General features: G+C 36.2%; 2 protein-coding genes across 3 annotated transcripts; one reads left to right on the top strand and one right to left on the bottom strand.

The window, feature by feature from the left end:
• The first annotated feature begins 1,508 nt into the window (after positions 1-1,508).
• Kap-alpha3 (karyopherin alpha3) lies at positions 1,509-5,351 on the top strand. Its single transcript, XM_035871067.2, has 9 exons — positions 1,509-1,909; positions 2,632-2,734; positions 2,847-3,051; positions 3,126-3,286; positions 3,359-3,585; positions 3,705-4,070; positions 4,146-4,380; positions 4,454-4,545; positions 4,649-5,351. The coding sequence occupies exons 1-9, from the start codon at positions 1,844-1,846 to the stop codon at positions 4,739-4,741; spliced, it is 1,548 nt and encodes a 515-aa protein (XP_035726960.1). The 5' UTR covers positions 1,509-1,843; the 3' UTR covers positions 4,742-5,351.
• A 111-nt stretch (positions 5,352-5,462) lies between these two features.
• Positions 5,463-7,526, bottom strand: mRpL3 (mitochondrial ribosomal protein L3). Of its 2 annotated transcripts, XM_035871070.2 has the most exons (7): positions 7,175-7,518; positions 6,973-7,063; positions 6,652-6,861; positions 6,453-6,581; positions 6,213-6,373; positions 5,949-6,138; positions 5,463-5,840 (listed from the first exon to the last, which is right to left on the bottom strand). In XM_035871070.2, the coding sequence occupies exons 1-7, from the start codon at positions 7,234-7,236 to the stop codon at positions 5,601-5,603; spliced, it is 1,083 nt and encodes a 360-aa protein (XP_035726963.2). In that variant the 5' UTR covers positions 7,237-7,518; the 3' UTR covers positions 5,463-5,600. The 2 variants fall into 2 exon arrangements, with proteins under 2 accessions (XP_035726963.2, XP_035726962.2); XM_035871069.2 differs by having other exon boundaries at positions 5,463-6,138; positions 7,175-7,526.
• Between the last annotated feature and the right edge of the window lie 7,812 nt (positions 7,527-15,338).

Here is a 15,338-nt window from a genome sequence, read left to right as displayed (position 1 = left end):
TTTTCAAGGATATATTTAATCTTGGAATTACGTTGATCTATATTTTCATTGTTCGTATTATCGAGAACATACAATTATTTTGTTTCTCTTTCTCATAATTTTTTTTTCTGTAATACCCTCTTATTTATATTTATAATATATTTATAATGTTTAAAAGCTATCGGAAGTCCTTCCTTTCTGTTGGACAAAAAGAACGATATTTGATATTTAATTGGCCAAAGGACGCAGGCCATACTCAGGGTGGCTTACACCCGTCGAAGTTGCGGATCCTTCTCTTGCCGTTCAATGCTTATCGGGTATAAAAGTTGAAATGACGTGGGTATGCATGCAGATGGTGAGTCGTAAGGGGTTCGTCTAAAATAATAAAGAGCGACCGGTAGGAAGATGAGAGGTGTTTGTGTTTTTACGCACGACGGCCTATCCCGAAATGATGAGGAACAACTGTTAAGAAAAGAATTTCTGTTTGAGTGACAATTCCTTTAAAACGGAAGTAAACGACGTGTGTTACTCGCGATTCCGTGTAGATATATGTATCTGTGGATATAATAATACGAAATAATTTCTTCTATAGTAAATAATTAATTTTTTCAATTTTTATTAATTTTTTTTTTTATACGTTTTTTTTTATATATCTTGTGTAACGTAAAAATAACTTTTGATGAGAAAATAATTGAAAGTATACGATTGACAGTGAAATTAAAAAATAAATTATAAAATTTGAAGGATTCAAAGTAAAAAGTTTGAATCATTTTAAAGAAATAAATATATAAATACATATTTTAAAAATTTATTTTATTAATGATTTTTTTAATAAAAATATATACATATTTCATATTTATTTCTTAAATATATGTACATATAATCACGTTGTATATCTTCAAACAGTGGCATACTCTTCAATTTTCGTAATTGTATTAATAATGTAAGGTTAGGAATAATATTTTGTTTTGATATTGGAAGTATGAAACAATTGATTACTTAGATATTTTATTTTGCCTTATCAACTTTTATTTATTGTTAATTCTTTATTATTGTTATGCGTATAAGACATGAAAATATCAGGACGGACAGCCAATCATTATGATTTTATTTCACGACTGATAGTTTGTGCACCACTGTTTTTGAAACACGTAACAATGGCGTTATCCATGAGTCGGCAAGTTTCGAATTTGCGTGGGTTATATGTAAATTTCTTTATATTTTATAAGCTCCTATGAGCTATCGTCAATGGAAGCCAATCAATGCTTAGGAAATTTTAAACGTTGATTTACATCTTCGCTACTACATACACAAGAATATGTAATACTGGTTTATCATTAGTAGAAAGATAAGAAACATTGAACTTGATTGGTTGATTCAATATATATGGAAGATATGTCAATTCACAACCAATAGAAGATCGAGCAGTATACCTAAAATTGGCGCTTTCTTTATGAATAGTCGGATTGGTTAATTCTTCTAATTCTATACATTGATATCATTGAAAATAGTATGTTCAAAAGAGTTGATAAGGCGAAATATATCCTAGGTTTCTTCAAATTTATCTGAATTGAAACGCCATCTTTCACAAGTTCCCATCGTTCTTTTCGGAACGGTCGAACGTTTGCGTTCGTGTTGAAAAACGTGACCGTGCGACAAGAGTACCGTGTGGCGGTCTAACAAGAGGGAGTGTTATGCATGATATTGCATACTGACGTATAATAAAGGTATTGTGTGACGGAATGCAGTTGTCGAAATAAATCATTTAACGCTTCCACGGATACAAGATTTTTGCGGTTCGCACGGCTCTGGTGTAACCGGCATTCATCAATCTACGCGATTACAAAGATTGGTTATTGGAAAAATGGCGGCCGAAATGCTAAACAAGAACCGAATGATGGTTTTTAAGAACAAAGGCAAGGACCAAGAAGTAAGTATTTTTCAATCTCTACGATATATGAAGATCATCTGTTTCGACAACGGATATTATAGAATCATCGTCGCCATGCTTTTCGTGTTTCATGACAGGTCATTTAGATTACGTTTAGTGGCCCCGTGTGGTATGAATTCCAGCGCACCACATTTTCTTCGATTCTATATCATTTCTACGAATGAGTCAAACTATCGTGCTTTGTATTTAGATGCAAAACATACTATTTCTGAGCAACGATAAATGGTCAAATATCGTCATACTTGTGTCCTTTTTTAACAAGCTTCAAAACAAACGCAAATTTCGGAATATTTTTATATGTTATTTCCTTTTTAAGATATTCTAAAATTTATAATATCATCGAATTAAAGAAAAGTCACTTTGTTATTTATATCGGAAGATGACGCAATTTTTAGAGTTAGAGGACTTTCGAATGAAATTATTTAATATTGTTTATCCGCCTGATGAATACATTTATTGCTGCTGATAATATAATTTGCATTATCTTTGGAAACTTTTTATTCTTATAAAAGTTCTTCCTTTTCTTTTCACGCGGGAACAACAAATTTAGAAATAGCTGTATTAATCATGAAATCAGATATGTATAATTTTGTTTATGATATGTATTGATATATTTTTGATATCTTCATATGGAAGATGCCTTTCATATGAAGAAATTATTTTTTCTTTTTATGGATATTTTGTTGTATTCGTGTTAACAGGAAATGCGAAGAAGACGAAATGAAGTAACAGTAGAATTACGTAAAAACAAGCGTGAGGAAACATTACAGAAGAGGAGAAATGTGCCTATTGCGGATTCCACTGGTAACTCAAAATTGTCAATTCAAAATATTGAAAGCTTTATTATATGTCTTTTCATATATAATTTATATAATATTTATTTGAATAAAATAACAAATATCTATGATGTTATTAGATGAAGATGATAATGAGAAGAATTTGTCGAAAATTGATTTAAAGGAATTAGTAATGAAAGCAGAAAGTACAGATCCTGCAGAACAATTACAAGCTGTTCAGTCGGCAAGAAAGTTACTGTCTTCAGATCGTAATCCACCAATTGATCCATTAATTCAAAGTGGTATTTTACCCATTTTAGTTCGTTGTCTTGAACAGCATAATAGGTAGATAATTCAAACACATGTCATTTTATTTGAGGTTATCTTATTTATATTTAAGCATTTACTTTTTTCTATAGTCCATCTCTACAGTTTGAAGCAGCATGGGCACTTACGAATATTGCTAGTGGAACATCAGCTCAAACACAAGCTGTAGTTGCAGCTGGTGCTGTTCCACTTTTCCTACATTTGTTACTTTCGAGTCAGCAAAATGTTTGTGAACAAGCTGTCTGGGCTTTAGGTGAGTATTTGTTTTAGAAAATTTATTATTAGTTATCTTTTTATATGATAAGCAATAAAACCTTGTTCTCAGGAAATATTATTGGAGATGGTCCAGTACCTAGAGACTATGTTATTAATCTTGGTGTTGTACAGCCACTGTTAAGGTTTATCCAACCAGATATTCCTCTCACTTTTTTACGTAATGTCACATGGGTGATTGTCAACTTATGTAGAAATAAAGAGCCTCCTCCACCTATTCAAACGATAAAGGATTTATTACCTGCACTTAATATACTCATCCATCATACAGATATTAATGTTAGTAATGCATCTACAAGTAATGAAGATTAAATACAAAGGCATATATAATAGCAACATATAATTTTATTTACATTATAATTACAATTTAATTAAAAAATTTACAATTCATGTTTCAGGTTCTTATTGACACAGTTTGGGCATTAAGCTATCTTACTGATGGTGGTAATGAACAAATTCAGATGGTAATAGATAGTGGTGTTGTACCACGTCTTATTCCTCTCCTATCGCACAAAGAAGTTAAATTATTGACAGCAGCTTTACGTGCAGTTGGAAACATTGTAACAGGCTCAGATGAACAAACGCAAATTGTTTTGAATTGTGATGCTCTTTCACATTTTCCAAATCTATTAACTCATCCAAAAGAGAAAATTTGTAAAGAAGCTATTTGGTTCCTTTCTAATATTACTGCTGGTAATCAAACACAAGTGCAGGCCGTGATAGATGCTGGATTATTGCCACTTATTATTCGCAATTTGGCGAAAGTATAAACATTTCTTTTTCTATTTTGATTTCTAATTTGACGTGTATAAGAATTTAAATTTTGATTAAAATTTCAGGGAGAATTCCAAACACAAAAAGAAGCAGCATGGGCAATTAGTAATTTAACAATAAGCGGCAATAATAATCAAGTTGCACGACTCATACAAGAAGGAGTTATTGGACCTTTCTGCGATCTTCTTTCGTGTAAAGATACCCAAGTTATACAAGTTGTACTTGATGGTATACATAACATGCTCAAAGTTGCAGGTTCACATGTTGAATATTTGGCCAATATGATAGAGGAATGTTCAGGTTTGTATCGTTTTTATGATATATATCTTATCTAATCGTATGAAGTTATTGAAATATACATTTTTGTTTTTAGGCTTGGACAAAATTGAACAGTTACAGAATCACGAGAATATAGACATTTATAAACTAGCTTATGATATTATCGAGCAATACTTTTCAGGAGAGGTAACGAACGATATAATTAAATATTTTTTACAATCAATGATTAGATAAACTTTATTTTTCTATGTGATATAATATATTAATCAATTCTGTTTCGATTACATAGGCCGATGATACAAATTTGCCATCACAGGCGGGAGATGGAACTTTTGAATTTGATCAGACAATGAGTATTCCGAGTGAAGGTTTTAAATTCTGAGAGAGCCTCCTTTCTTTTTCATCCGATCGTGCCGTCCCCCGACAAACTCCGAGGTGGAGCAAATCTGCTTTCCCTTTCCTAATCCTATATTTTCTTCTGCTCCACTGACATCACGTGGTATTATTTATCGTGCCACTATTTGAACCAAGGGTCATACTTCTTGCTGATTCAAAGAGACAAAGCAATGTGCTGACTTTTCTGGCTAAAGAGAACTAAAAATGGAAGAATTATAGAGCTGACGAACTGTTACGAAGCAAGCATCGACTGTGTTCTTATGTTCTATCCTTCCAATTCTTCTTATATGTATGTTACCTTTCTTTATTATGCATAATAAAAGTATTGTCGGAGCGAGTCTTAGCCGGACGCAGCTACCAATACGATGTGCGAGTAAATTATTCTAGTAAATTGATTAGTTGCTCTCTCAAATGGAGGCGCAGAGAGGAGACCTTTTTATTGCTTAAACATGTTGCTCTTCACTCAAACTCAGGATGAGTCTTGCTTAGCGATGTTACATTTATAAAACAATTCGTGTATATTTTAGGCATGTTAAATTTATAATGATATTGATTACTAAATAAATGAATCGATTGACTACTCTTTACTAGCATAATTAATGATTGTGGACATTTCTGTAAGGAGTTAGCAACCAATAAAAGTATAGCGTGAATCCGGCATAACTCTAACCCTCAGTCTGGCGTTTCGCCTCAAGTTTGACGTTGTCGAGTTAATAAACTGTACTATTTTATACAACATATCTCGATGAATGCTAATGCGTAGCATAAAAGATTTAATAGTTAACAAGAATTTATATTGATATTATATATATCTTTATTCGATACTTTACTTTATAATAATACAATTATGATTCTTCGCTAAATTGAATTGTGGGTGCTTTGAACGGATGTACATCATCTGCATATAAATCCTCCGGTTCTGGATTTTTTTTTAAATTGGGTAAATAAGTTGGGAAATATGGCGGGTTTTTGAACTTTCTAATGGGTAGAATCGTGTCGTATAAATAACAAAAAGTATTTGTTTCTCCAGGTATGTTGTGACCCATTACCCAAATTACATTATATTTTGTATTTACTCGTAAAATCTGAAAAGCAACATTATATGACATTAATATTGTTTCCTTCAGAAATATCACAAAAAGTAATGAATAATGTATATACATATAGTTGTATATGTTTTTGTTTAATCTTACCCTATAGCCTTTAATTGTGCGCCATCGATTGCCCATATGACCAGGTAGTTTAGTACCTGGCATTACACGCTTCATTTTTCCACCACTACCAATATTCCCTGGCCTTCTATGAGTTTTAGTTACACCATGAGAAGCAGGCATTCCTTTGAAACCCCATCTTTTCATGACTCCTTGAAAACCGCGGTCTATCCTAATGATATATTATTCAATAGTATAACGCACGTTTCATCATTGATTAATATATAAAAATGAACAATAGTTTACGTTTTTGCACGTATATCAATAACTTCGCCTGGCTTAAAATGAGCCGCATATAAAGGTGTACCGGGTTGTAGAGCAGCTTCTGGCGATATCATAAATCTCATTAATATACGTTTCGGCATGACTCCAGAATCTTCGAATAAGCTGCAATATTCTTTTCTAAACTATAAAAGAAAAATATTCAATGTTATCAACTGTATCATTGACATGAAGTAGAAAGATAAACTCGTTTTAAATTAATACCAATTGTGGGTCCGAACTTTCTGCTCCTACCACAAGAGCTCCAAGTTTTTTTTTGACTATAGAATGTTTAGATTTCATTGGAAAAAAATTTTCTGGTTCTACATACTTTATTACTTGATTATCAATGATCTGTAAAATATTAATTGTTTAAACATTTTTTTATACCATAAATAACTTATTTTTATCAATGAACAATTACCTGTAATAACGTAGAACTGACTCTCTTTCCATTTTGTAACCATAATGGATATATACCAATTTTTTTGGCTATTAAACCTGTTCTCTTAAATCCTTTCTTCCATTGGGTAATTGGTTCAATTGGTTTTATATTAAGCGGAGAATCATATTTGGATTCTATAACTTCTTTAATAAATTCTTTATTTTCTTTAATAATATGTTCATTATGCATCTGTTAAAAAAAAAACAATTGTATCAAGTATAATGCGGCCATGTGTATATTATATAAGTTTTAGGCGATGTAAGTTTAAAGAGTAAATAATATTAATAGAATCTAACTCACAACACGGTTTTGTTTTGGGAGCCAGCTTGGATGACGTTTCTTAGCTATTTGAATTTTTTTATCCCGTACTGGTACTTTTACAATATCCAAACTATGAATTTATAGGACATTTTATTCAATTGTATTTTAAAGAAACATTATACATATAATCTCTTATATGTGATATTAAATTAAAAAAAATATATGATAGTATATCACTTACTTGTGTTTTAAAAGTGTACGTGAAACTAAATTATTATTGAATATTTTTATAAGTGTTGCCATTATAATTTATTCTTAAAATCTTTTACAAACTATATTAAAAATGTAATATTTTTTTTTTCAGTTATATATCGAGTTAACCTCAAAAAATAATTCAATTTTGAAATTCACATACAAGTAATTCTTCACAATTGTTCTTTTAATTAATTCTATTTATTATTACGATGATTGAGTCGATTATTAAAAATCAAATCAAGAGTTAAGTATCCTTATATTTTTGTGTAAAAATAAACGTTTTTTACAGGTATAATTTGTAACACCATAACAAGAAATATTATAGGAAATAATGGATCACAAAATGATGGAGCCATCTGACGGGATTCAGATTAAGATTGAAGATCTTCTCGTATTCTTCCCTATGACTTTTAAGGTAAAAAAATTACTTCTTATCCAAGAATAATTGTTGAATTTTGTAAACGTATTAACAGATGGCACCACTAGTATATTGTACTCGAACGGAACTGATGAAGCGCGCGCAGACATTCTCAAACATGTCTACCAGTGAAGTTCGTCGTTTCAAAATGTGTTCCCTAAGGGAAAAGTTTTAGCGAATAATATGTCAAATATATTCGATTCGGTACGATCGAGAGAGTTAATAAATCGTTGATATGGATCAATGAATTTTTCTTCGTCACAAAGGTTTGTATCGAAATATGCCAAATTTTTCAATTCTAACGTCTTGCTCAAATGATCGCGTCCATTTTTAACGATTATAACGTTCCCGCTGGTGATAGAAAAAAAAAAAGAAAAAAAGAAGGAAACATGATAATATCGTAACATTCAAGTCGAAAAATAGAAAGCGATTATCAGCGATCTTTCAAGTAGATTTTTTAAAATGAACGAATAGGGACGACGATATGTATTATACTTTCGAAATTTTTCGATTTGAAAAACGTCGAAAGATAGAACGAGATATAAAAAGATATAAAGAGAGAAAGAGAAAAAAAAGAAAGAAAGAAAGAAAGAAAGAAAGAAAGATGGAGAGAGAGACAGAGAAATGGAGAAGAAAGAGAAAGACGACGAGACGCCGTGGACGAATGGACAGGTGAACGAGAGACGATCGAGGAGCCCTCGAGAAGGGCTGGGGCATGAGGGATGAGGAGGAAGAGAGGGAGGATGGACGTCGATGCGGGGGAAGGTGTAGAAGAGAGAAAGAGCGATAGGATACGGGCGTCGGATGGCGTAGGATCTCTTGACGCGTGCATCGATGTCCACTGGCTCCCGAGGGAAATCCACTTCATGATGGGAATCCCATTATTTCCCGAGCGATATAAAAGTAGGTAGTCCAGTCGTCCACGTGCTGTCCAGTCGAGGCTATTCCTCTCTCTCCCTCTCTCTCTTTTCATTTTTTTCTCTTCGTTTCTTTTTTATTATTTCCTATTCTCTCTCTTTCTCTCTTTCTCTCTCTCTCTCTCTTATTCACTCTCACTCTCTTTTACTCCCGTCGTTCCTCTCGTTTCATTTCTCTATCTCTCTCTCTTTTTCTCTCTTTGGTGTTCGCTGGGCATTGTCTTCTCTCGTTCGATTCCAGCGTTGCCTATCCGTCCGTTTGCAATCCATTCGATTCGATGCCCGTGTATCCCGGAAGCGACGTTACTCTGACGGACTGTTTTTAGTTTAGATTAATACCGTTATATCGTTCGAGTGATTGGAAGCGAGATGCAGCGTTGATAAACGGACCTCTATAGCGTTACCGGACATGGACCGCCATTCGTTTGTATTCGCTAACATTCTCCCTCTCTCTCTCTCTCTCTCTCTCGCTCTTTTTTTTTTCTTTCCTTTATATTCTTTATTGTGTTTTAATAACAACTAATCATAATCGTCATCTTTATCCGCATTTTTTTATTTTTATTTTTTTTTTATTTTTTTTTTACAAATTATTATTTCTCTCGTTAAGGAAGATTTATTTCTTTAAATATTTTTAGATAATACCATTTTTCAAAGGAAAATTTCATTTCCTATTTGTGATAAAGATATACGATCGATGGATGGCATTTCCTATTCCCCTCTCTCAACCCTTTTTTTTCCTCTCCGAAGAACCGATCTACTCAAAGTAGTTTAACGCTTCTCGTCCGGCATTCATTCGACACCGAACAACATCGAGAGACGAAGGTGTCTTTGGACGGCAAAGGGAAGCCTTTCCGTTAAGGGTAAGCGATACCCTTAACGGCAATCGACGTATCCTATATATTTATGTATGTATATACGTATATACGTATATATATATATATATATATATATATATATATATATATATTTCCGTTATACGTAAATACGAGGATGCAGCAGACGCAGACATGCACGTACGCACGTATATACAAATATCTCGCTTATTCGTTCGTTCGTATCCGTTCCATACGATCAACGCCGATAATTACGATCGTCCGTTTCGCGGAAACACGCGCTATCTATGTATGTATGTATACATACATAGATACATACATAGATAGATAAATCGAGCGTCGAGCGGAAAGGAACGTTGGAGTTGGTGAACACAAGCTCCAAGTTGTGTTCGTAGGTTAGAGGAAGTGGGTGGATAGGTGGAGTAAAAGGGAAGGGGGAAGGAGGATTATAAACGTGTAGAGGTATATCGCGAAGTGACATCCAATATCGATTGAGCACGGGCCACGTTCGCGTCGAGGCAAAGAAAAAGGCGGAGTTTTCCAGGGGAGGGAAAAGCATCGTGGAACTTGGATTCCAGTACGGCTTCTAGAAAGCTCGTCGTATAAGCTGCGGGCAGTATAAAATAAATATGTGAGTCGCGGAGAAAAAGGGGATGTGGGTGGTATGTGAAAGAGAAAAAGAAAAAGAAGGAGTGAGAAAGTGGGAGAGGAAAGAAGAAGAAGAAGAAGGAGGAGGAGGAGGGGAGGAGGAAGGAAGGAAGGTCTGCTTGGAGGGGTTCGAAAAGGAAAGAACTAGCATGGAGGGGGAGGGAAGGGAGGGACGGGTGAGTATTGGAGGTGGACTGCCCAACGTGTATGTATTGCTGGATAATTGATTTCTTTGATACCACCCGCAGGAAAGGAACATTGTAGATGCCTGCGTACGTTCGTACTTTGGACACTCTGGAAGGGATTATAGACTGCCTCTCTCTCTCTCTTTTTTTCTCTTTCTCTGACTCTTTTTTTATTCCTTTTTTTTCTTCCCCTTCTTTTTTTCTTTTAGCTTCACCCCCGTCGTTCTTTTTTACTTATCTACCCGTCCATCTTTCTCTCTTTCTCTCTCTCTCTCTCTCTCTTTCTCTCACTTACATACACACACACACACACAAACATATACACAAGATATTTTTCGTCCTCCTTCTTTCTTTCTTTCTGTTTCGTGAGAGAAGAAGATGGAGAGGGGAAAAGGGAAAGGGGGGATCTACCGTCCTTCGGATCAATGGATATCTCTGCGCCGGACAACTCCTTCCCTCCCTTCCTTCCTTCCTTCCTTCCTCCCTTCCTTCCTTCCTTCCTTCCTTCCTTCCTTCCTTCCTTCCTTCCTTCCTTCCTTCCTTCCTTCCTTCCTCCATCTTCGCCGAGGATGACCAATAACAAACACTGACGCTGTGTTCTCTCTCTCTAATGGAGTTTTTACCGATAAAAAATTCACTCCCTTTTCTCTTCTCTTCTTCTTCCTCGTTTTCTTCTTCTTCTCTTTTTTCTTCTCTCCTTTTTTGTTCCTTTTTAATCTTTTTTTCTTTTTTTCTTTTTTTTTTTGTTCTCAGAGAGCTTTTCATCTGTCCCTTCTTCTATCCCTTCGTTCGACGAACATAATTGCTGCCAACGTCCTGAACCACTACCCTCCTTGAACGTCTCTCTTTTGGCGACACCTGCGACACCTCTTTTTTATCTTTCTCTTCTTCCTTCTTCTACTCCTCCTCCTTTCTCTTCTTCTTCTTCTTCTTCTTTTCCTCCTCTTCCATATCCTCCGTTATTTTGGATTCGAGGAAGTTCCAAGATCTTTCCGCAATGGATATTTACTTGTCGGATGGATGAAATTCGATTTTAAATATTTCTACGATCGTATTTATTTCAGATTAGGGCCAAACGTAAATCCTTCTCGAATAATTACGATTCGTAGAGAAGAAAATATCATCGATGCCGGGCGGCGAACATAGACGGGGTGGGGAAATGGTTTTGAGGTTGCGGTTGCCTCGTAGGTTATGCAAAGTGAAACGTGGACTTTGGAGGACTAGGTAGTTTGCGGTCGTTGAACGGTGCTGCCGAGGGACGAAGAGAGATAGATAGATAGATAGATAGATAGAGAGAGAGAGAGAGAGAGAGAGAGACAGGGTGAGGGTGGGAGAGGGAAAGGATGGTTGGCTTAGTTCGTGCAACATAGCAGAGCGAGAGCTGGCTGCTCGAGTTGTATGCCGCTGACAGCGTATATCGATTGTTCTGTTATAATGCTATGCACACATATATGAGAGACAGAACGTATGTCTCCTCTTCCAAACCCTCTCGAATTTACCTCTATCTCTTTCTTTCTCTCTCTCTTTCTCTTTCTCTCTCTCTCTCTCTCTCTCTCTCTCTCTCTCTCCCTCTCTTCCTCTCCCTCTCCCTCTTTCACTCGGCGATCGCGTTTCACGCGTTTTCCACCAGTTGATACTTCGAATATCTCTGGGATAAGAGCGCTCGTTTCAAAACTTTCTTTCGAAAGGTACTTCAAGGGAATACATGGAAGCCGTGCTATGTAAGTTTCTGCTGCCAACTCCGAATTCGATCGATCCGAATTCGATCGTTATTATACGACGATAAGATATGTCTAACAAAAAAAAAAAAAAAAGAATAAAAAAAATAAAAAAAAAAGAGAAAGAAAAATAGAAAGAAAAAGAAAGTCATTTCAATCGTCGTATACAAGATGTATAATTGTGATCCATTTTCAATTGATACTTTCAATAATTTCAAAAAGTTTATTTGGATAAACATATATTTTTCCACTATTCTCAGATAAATCGATTTAAATATCATAATTCTTCTATGGGAGAGATGAAATAATAAAAGAAAAAAAATATCGTATTGTAAATCAGATTAAGAAAAGTAAATGATCACGGAACATTAATATTAAAGAGAGAGAGAGAGAAAGAGAGAGAGAGAGAAAGAGAGAGAGAGAGAAAGAGAGAGAGAGAGAGATAAAGAGAGAGTCATAGGGACAGGTCCGTCCTCGAAGGAGGTCGACGAGTGAGTAGCGTCGGCACTGCCCTTGCAAGCTTCCTCGCGTATTGATCCTCATAATTCGGGGGGCGAGCGAAGGGGAAGAGGGCGGTCGGCGGGGCTGCGAGCCCCACCTTGCCAGTCGAGGAACGTACGCGTGGAGCTTCAGAGTGCGGCTGGTAGCTCGGAGGGTGGAAGAAAGGAAGGAACGAAGGAAGCGGAGTAGGGTGAAGCTGACCAATAATAAACGCGCCCGCGTTATGATAATATCATATCATAGAGCGAGCCATATCACAGAACGTTATGATTGGAAACTGCGTTCTTCCAATAGGAACGCTTCGTTCTTTCCTGTATATGTATAGATATATGGTGTTGATGTGTACGTGTCTAGATATCTGCTTATGAGTATATATATATATATATATATATATATATATATATATATATATATATATATCTGTATGTATTGTGTGATCCTTCTCGCACTTGTTTTCTCTTTCTTGAGTAGATACTATAATTCGAAACTCGACGCCATCTAACCATTTCTCTCTTTGCATTTTTTATTTTTTTCCTAATTAAATTTTCATTTAATCAGATTTATTTATTAATGTTAAAGTCTTCGTAATATTCATTCATTTTGTTCATTAGAAATTTCTAGGATTATGTTTATAAGATTACATTTGGTATATTATTCAAGAATTTTATTATCTTTGTGATGACTTATAAAAGTCATTTATATCGTTTCACAGATAATAGTCGTCACGACGTTATTGGAAAGTTATGAGCGCGAATGTAATCCTTGGATATAATCCTTATCGATGAAATTATGGAAAAAAATATAATTGAGATAAAACAAAATGGGTATTTTAACGAGACTCCATCATTGAGCGAGAAAATACCATGCGATCGTTTTTATGATAAGTCAAGTAACGAGAGATTCGATATGCGAGGGTTCTTTCTCGATACCTACCTTTTTACCTCCCTACCTACCTACATACGTATGTATTCCGCATCGGGACGAGTTCTCGCCTTTACATCGATATTTCTTTCTCGGCGATAAAATTCAACCTTTCAGCCGGCCAGTGTTTTACGGCCAATAGGAGGCCAGGAAGAGAATCGCCCGTATAGCGCAATACACGTAGGTATGGCGTTTTATTGGCGGTGGAAATGGGTTCGTATATAGCTTTCGGAGTATGGTATCGGAGGATATTGATCCTCGCGTCCGTCAAGGAGTCTGATGGTCTTCGAGTCTTCCTTGCAGGTCCCTTCCACCCCCTCTTCCTTCTCTCTCTCTCTCTCTCTTCCTCTCTTTTACCCCTCCTTGGACTTCCTTTCCATCCCTCCGTTAAAAGAGAAAGAGAGAATACCTAGGATACTCTACGCCCAATACTATTTTATATCCGTTATGTCCAGCACAATGCGCCTTGCGGATGTTTCTACCGTTTACGAGTAAACTTTTTCTCCCTTTTTACGAGCACCTCTCTTAAGTGCTGTTAGATATTTACCTTCTTCGAATTTCTTTAATTATCGATGCTGCTAAGAAGATCGTTGGAAGAATGAAAATCTTTCATTTCTATATATCTAACTAAAAAGATAAAAGGAAGAGAAAGAGAGATTAAGGAGAGAGAGAGAGAGAGAGAGAGAGAGAGAGAGAGAGAGAAATAAACGTTAAAGTGTTAAAATCCGACGAAAACCTTTTCGATATCGACAATATCTTCACGAAACGTATTCGAAGGTATTCCAAGGCAAGGAGCAACGGAACGTCGCGTTCGTTCAACGGCGTTCGGTTTAGCCAGTTCGGAAGACGCTTCGACAGGTTTCGAGGGTTGCGAGAGAAGAGGATAGAGAAAGAGAGAGAGAGAGAGATAGAGAGAGAGAGAGAGAAAGAGTCGAGGAGAGTGGACAGTGGTCTGCAGGGTTTACCCCTGCACTCTCGTACGTACTTGGTAGTGGTATATAAATGTATTTGTATTGGTACTGGCTGCGCACGCAACTTTCATCCCCACCAAAGAAAATTTCTCACTCGAAGCCCACCTCCGATGGTACTCCACTCCTCTGCGAGTACCATCGCGAGCATCTCCGCGAGCACGCTTTTAAGAGCGCTCCTTCTTTATCGCGCTTTTTCTCTCGTGCAGCTCGAAAAATGCAATATTAATAACGAGGCGGAGTAAAGAAATGTCCGCAATGCGCCAGAACCAACCAAAATAAAGCAGTCGAATGGTAGGTATCTATGTAACATAATACCACTACCATACCACAATATTCTGTCTGTATTCATTTAAAAGAGAGTTTGCTTTTCTCGATGAACCTACTCATAAGCTCGACCAATGAGTGCCAAGAGAAAAGCTGCCACAGGCTGTGCTCGATATGATGGATTTATGGATCTAATAAAAAGACCTCGCGGGATTGGCTATCGTGGAATATGACGGGCGGGGCTGCTACGAATACACCCCGCTTTCTCTCTTTCACTCTCAGACTCAGCCACAACCTACCCTCCTTTTCTCCTCTTTCTCTTCATCCTCCTCCACCCACCTCCTACATCTCCTCCATTTCCTTCTTCCTTACCAACGCAAGAAGGGGAACTTCCCCTTCTCACAAAACATTTCTGGTGGGGGATGCGATTCTGATGTATTTCAGCTTCTCCTTTCTGTTTCTCATGTCTCTCATCCTTTATGCTTTCTCTTCTTCTCTCGTCTCCTCTTTCTACTCTTTTTCTCTCTCTCTCTCTCTCTCTCTCTTTCTTTTTCCTTTTTTCTCTTTCTTAGTATCCCCCAGAGCCAGATACGAGATCAGACGATGAAACAGGTAAGGGTCGTACGCGAGAGAGTCATATTTACCCTCGCGAGATAGACCGGTCACTTTCGATCAGCACTGTCCATTTTCAAGTATCTCTCTTCCTCTCTTTCTATTTTTGGGATGATAGGTCTTTTTCGTTAGTGCCTCTTTATAACACTTTTGTATATACGA

The sequence above is a fragment of the Vespa mandarinia genome, chromosome 1 (genome assembly GCF_050613455.1).
Source record: "Vespa mandarinia isolate Hongniang chromosome 1, ASM5061345v1, whole genome shotgun sequence".
In the NCBI taxonomy this organism is placed as follows: domain Eukaryota; kingdom Metazoa; phylum Arthropoda; class Insecta; order Hymenoptera; family Vespidae; genus Vespa; species Vespa mandarinia.
Note: the sequence above shows the minus strand (reverse complement) of the source record. Positions and strands in the feature narration are given on the sequence as shown.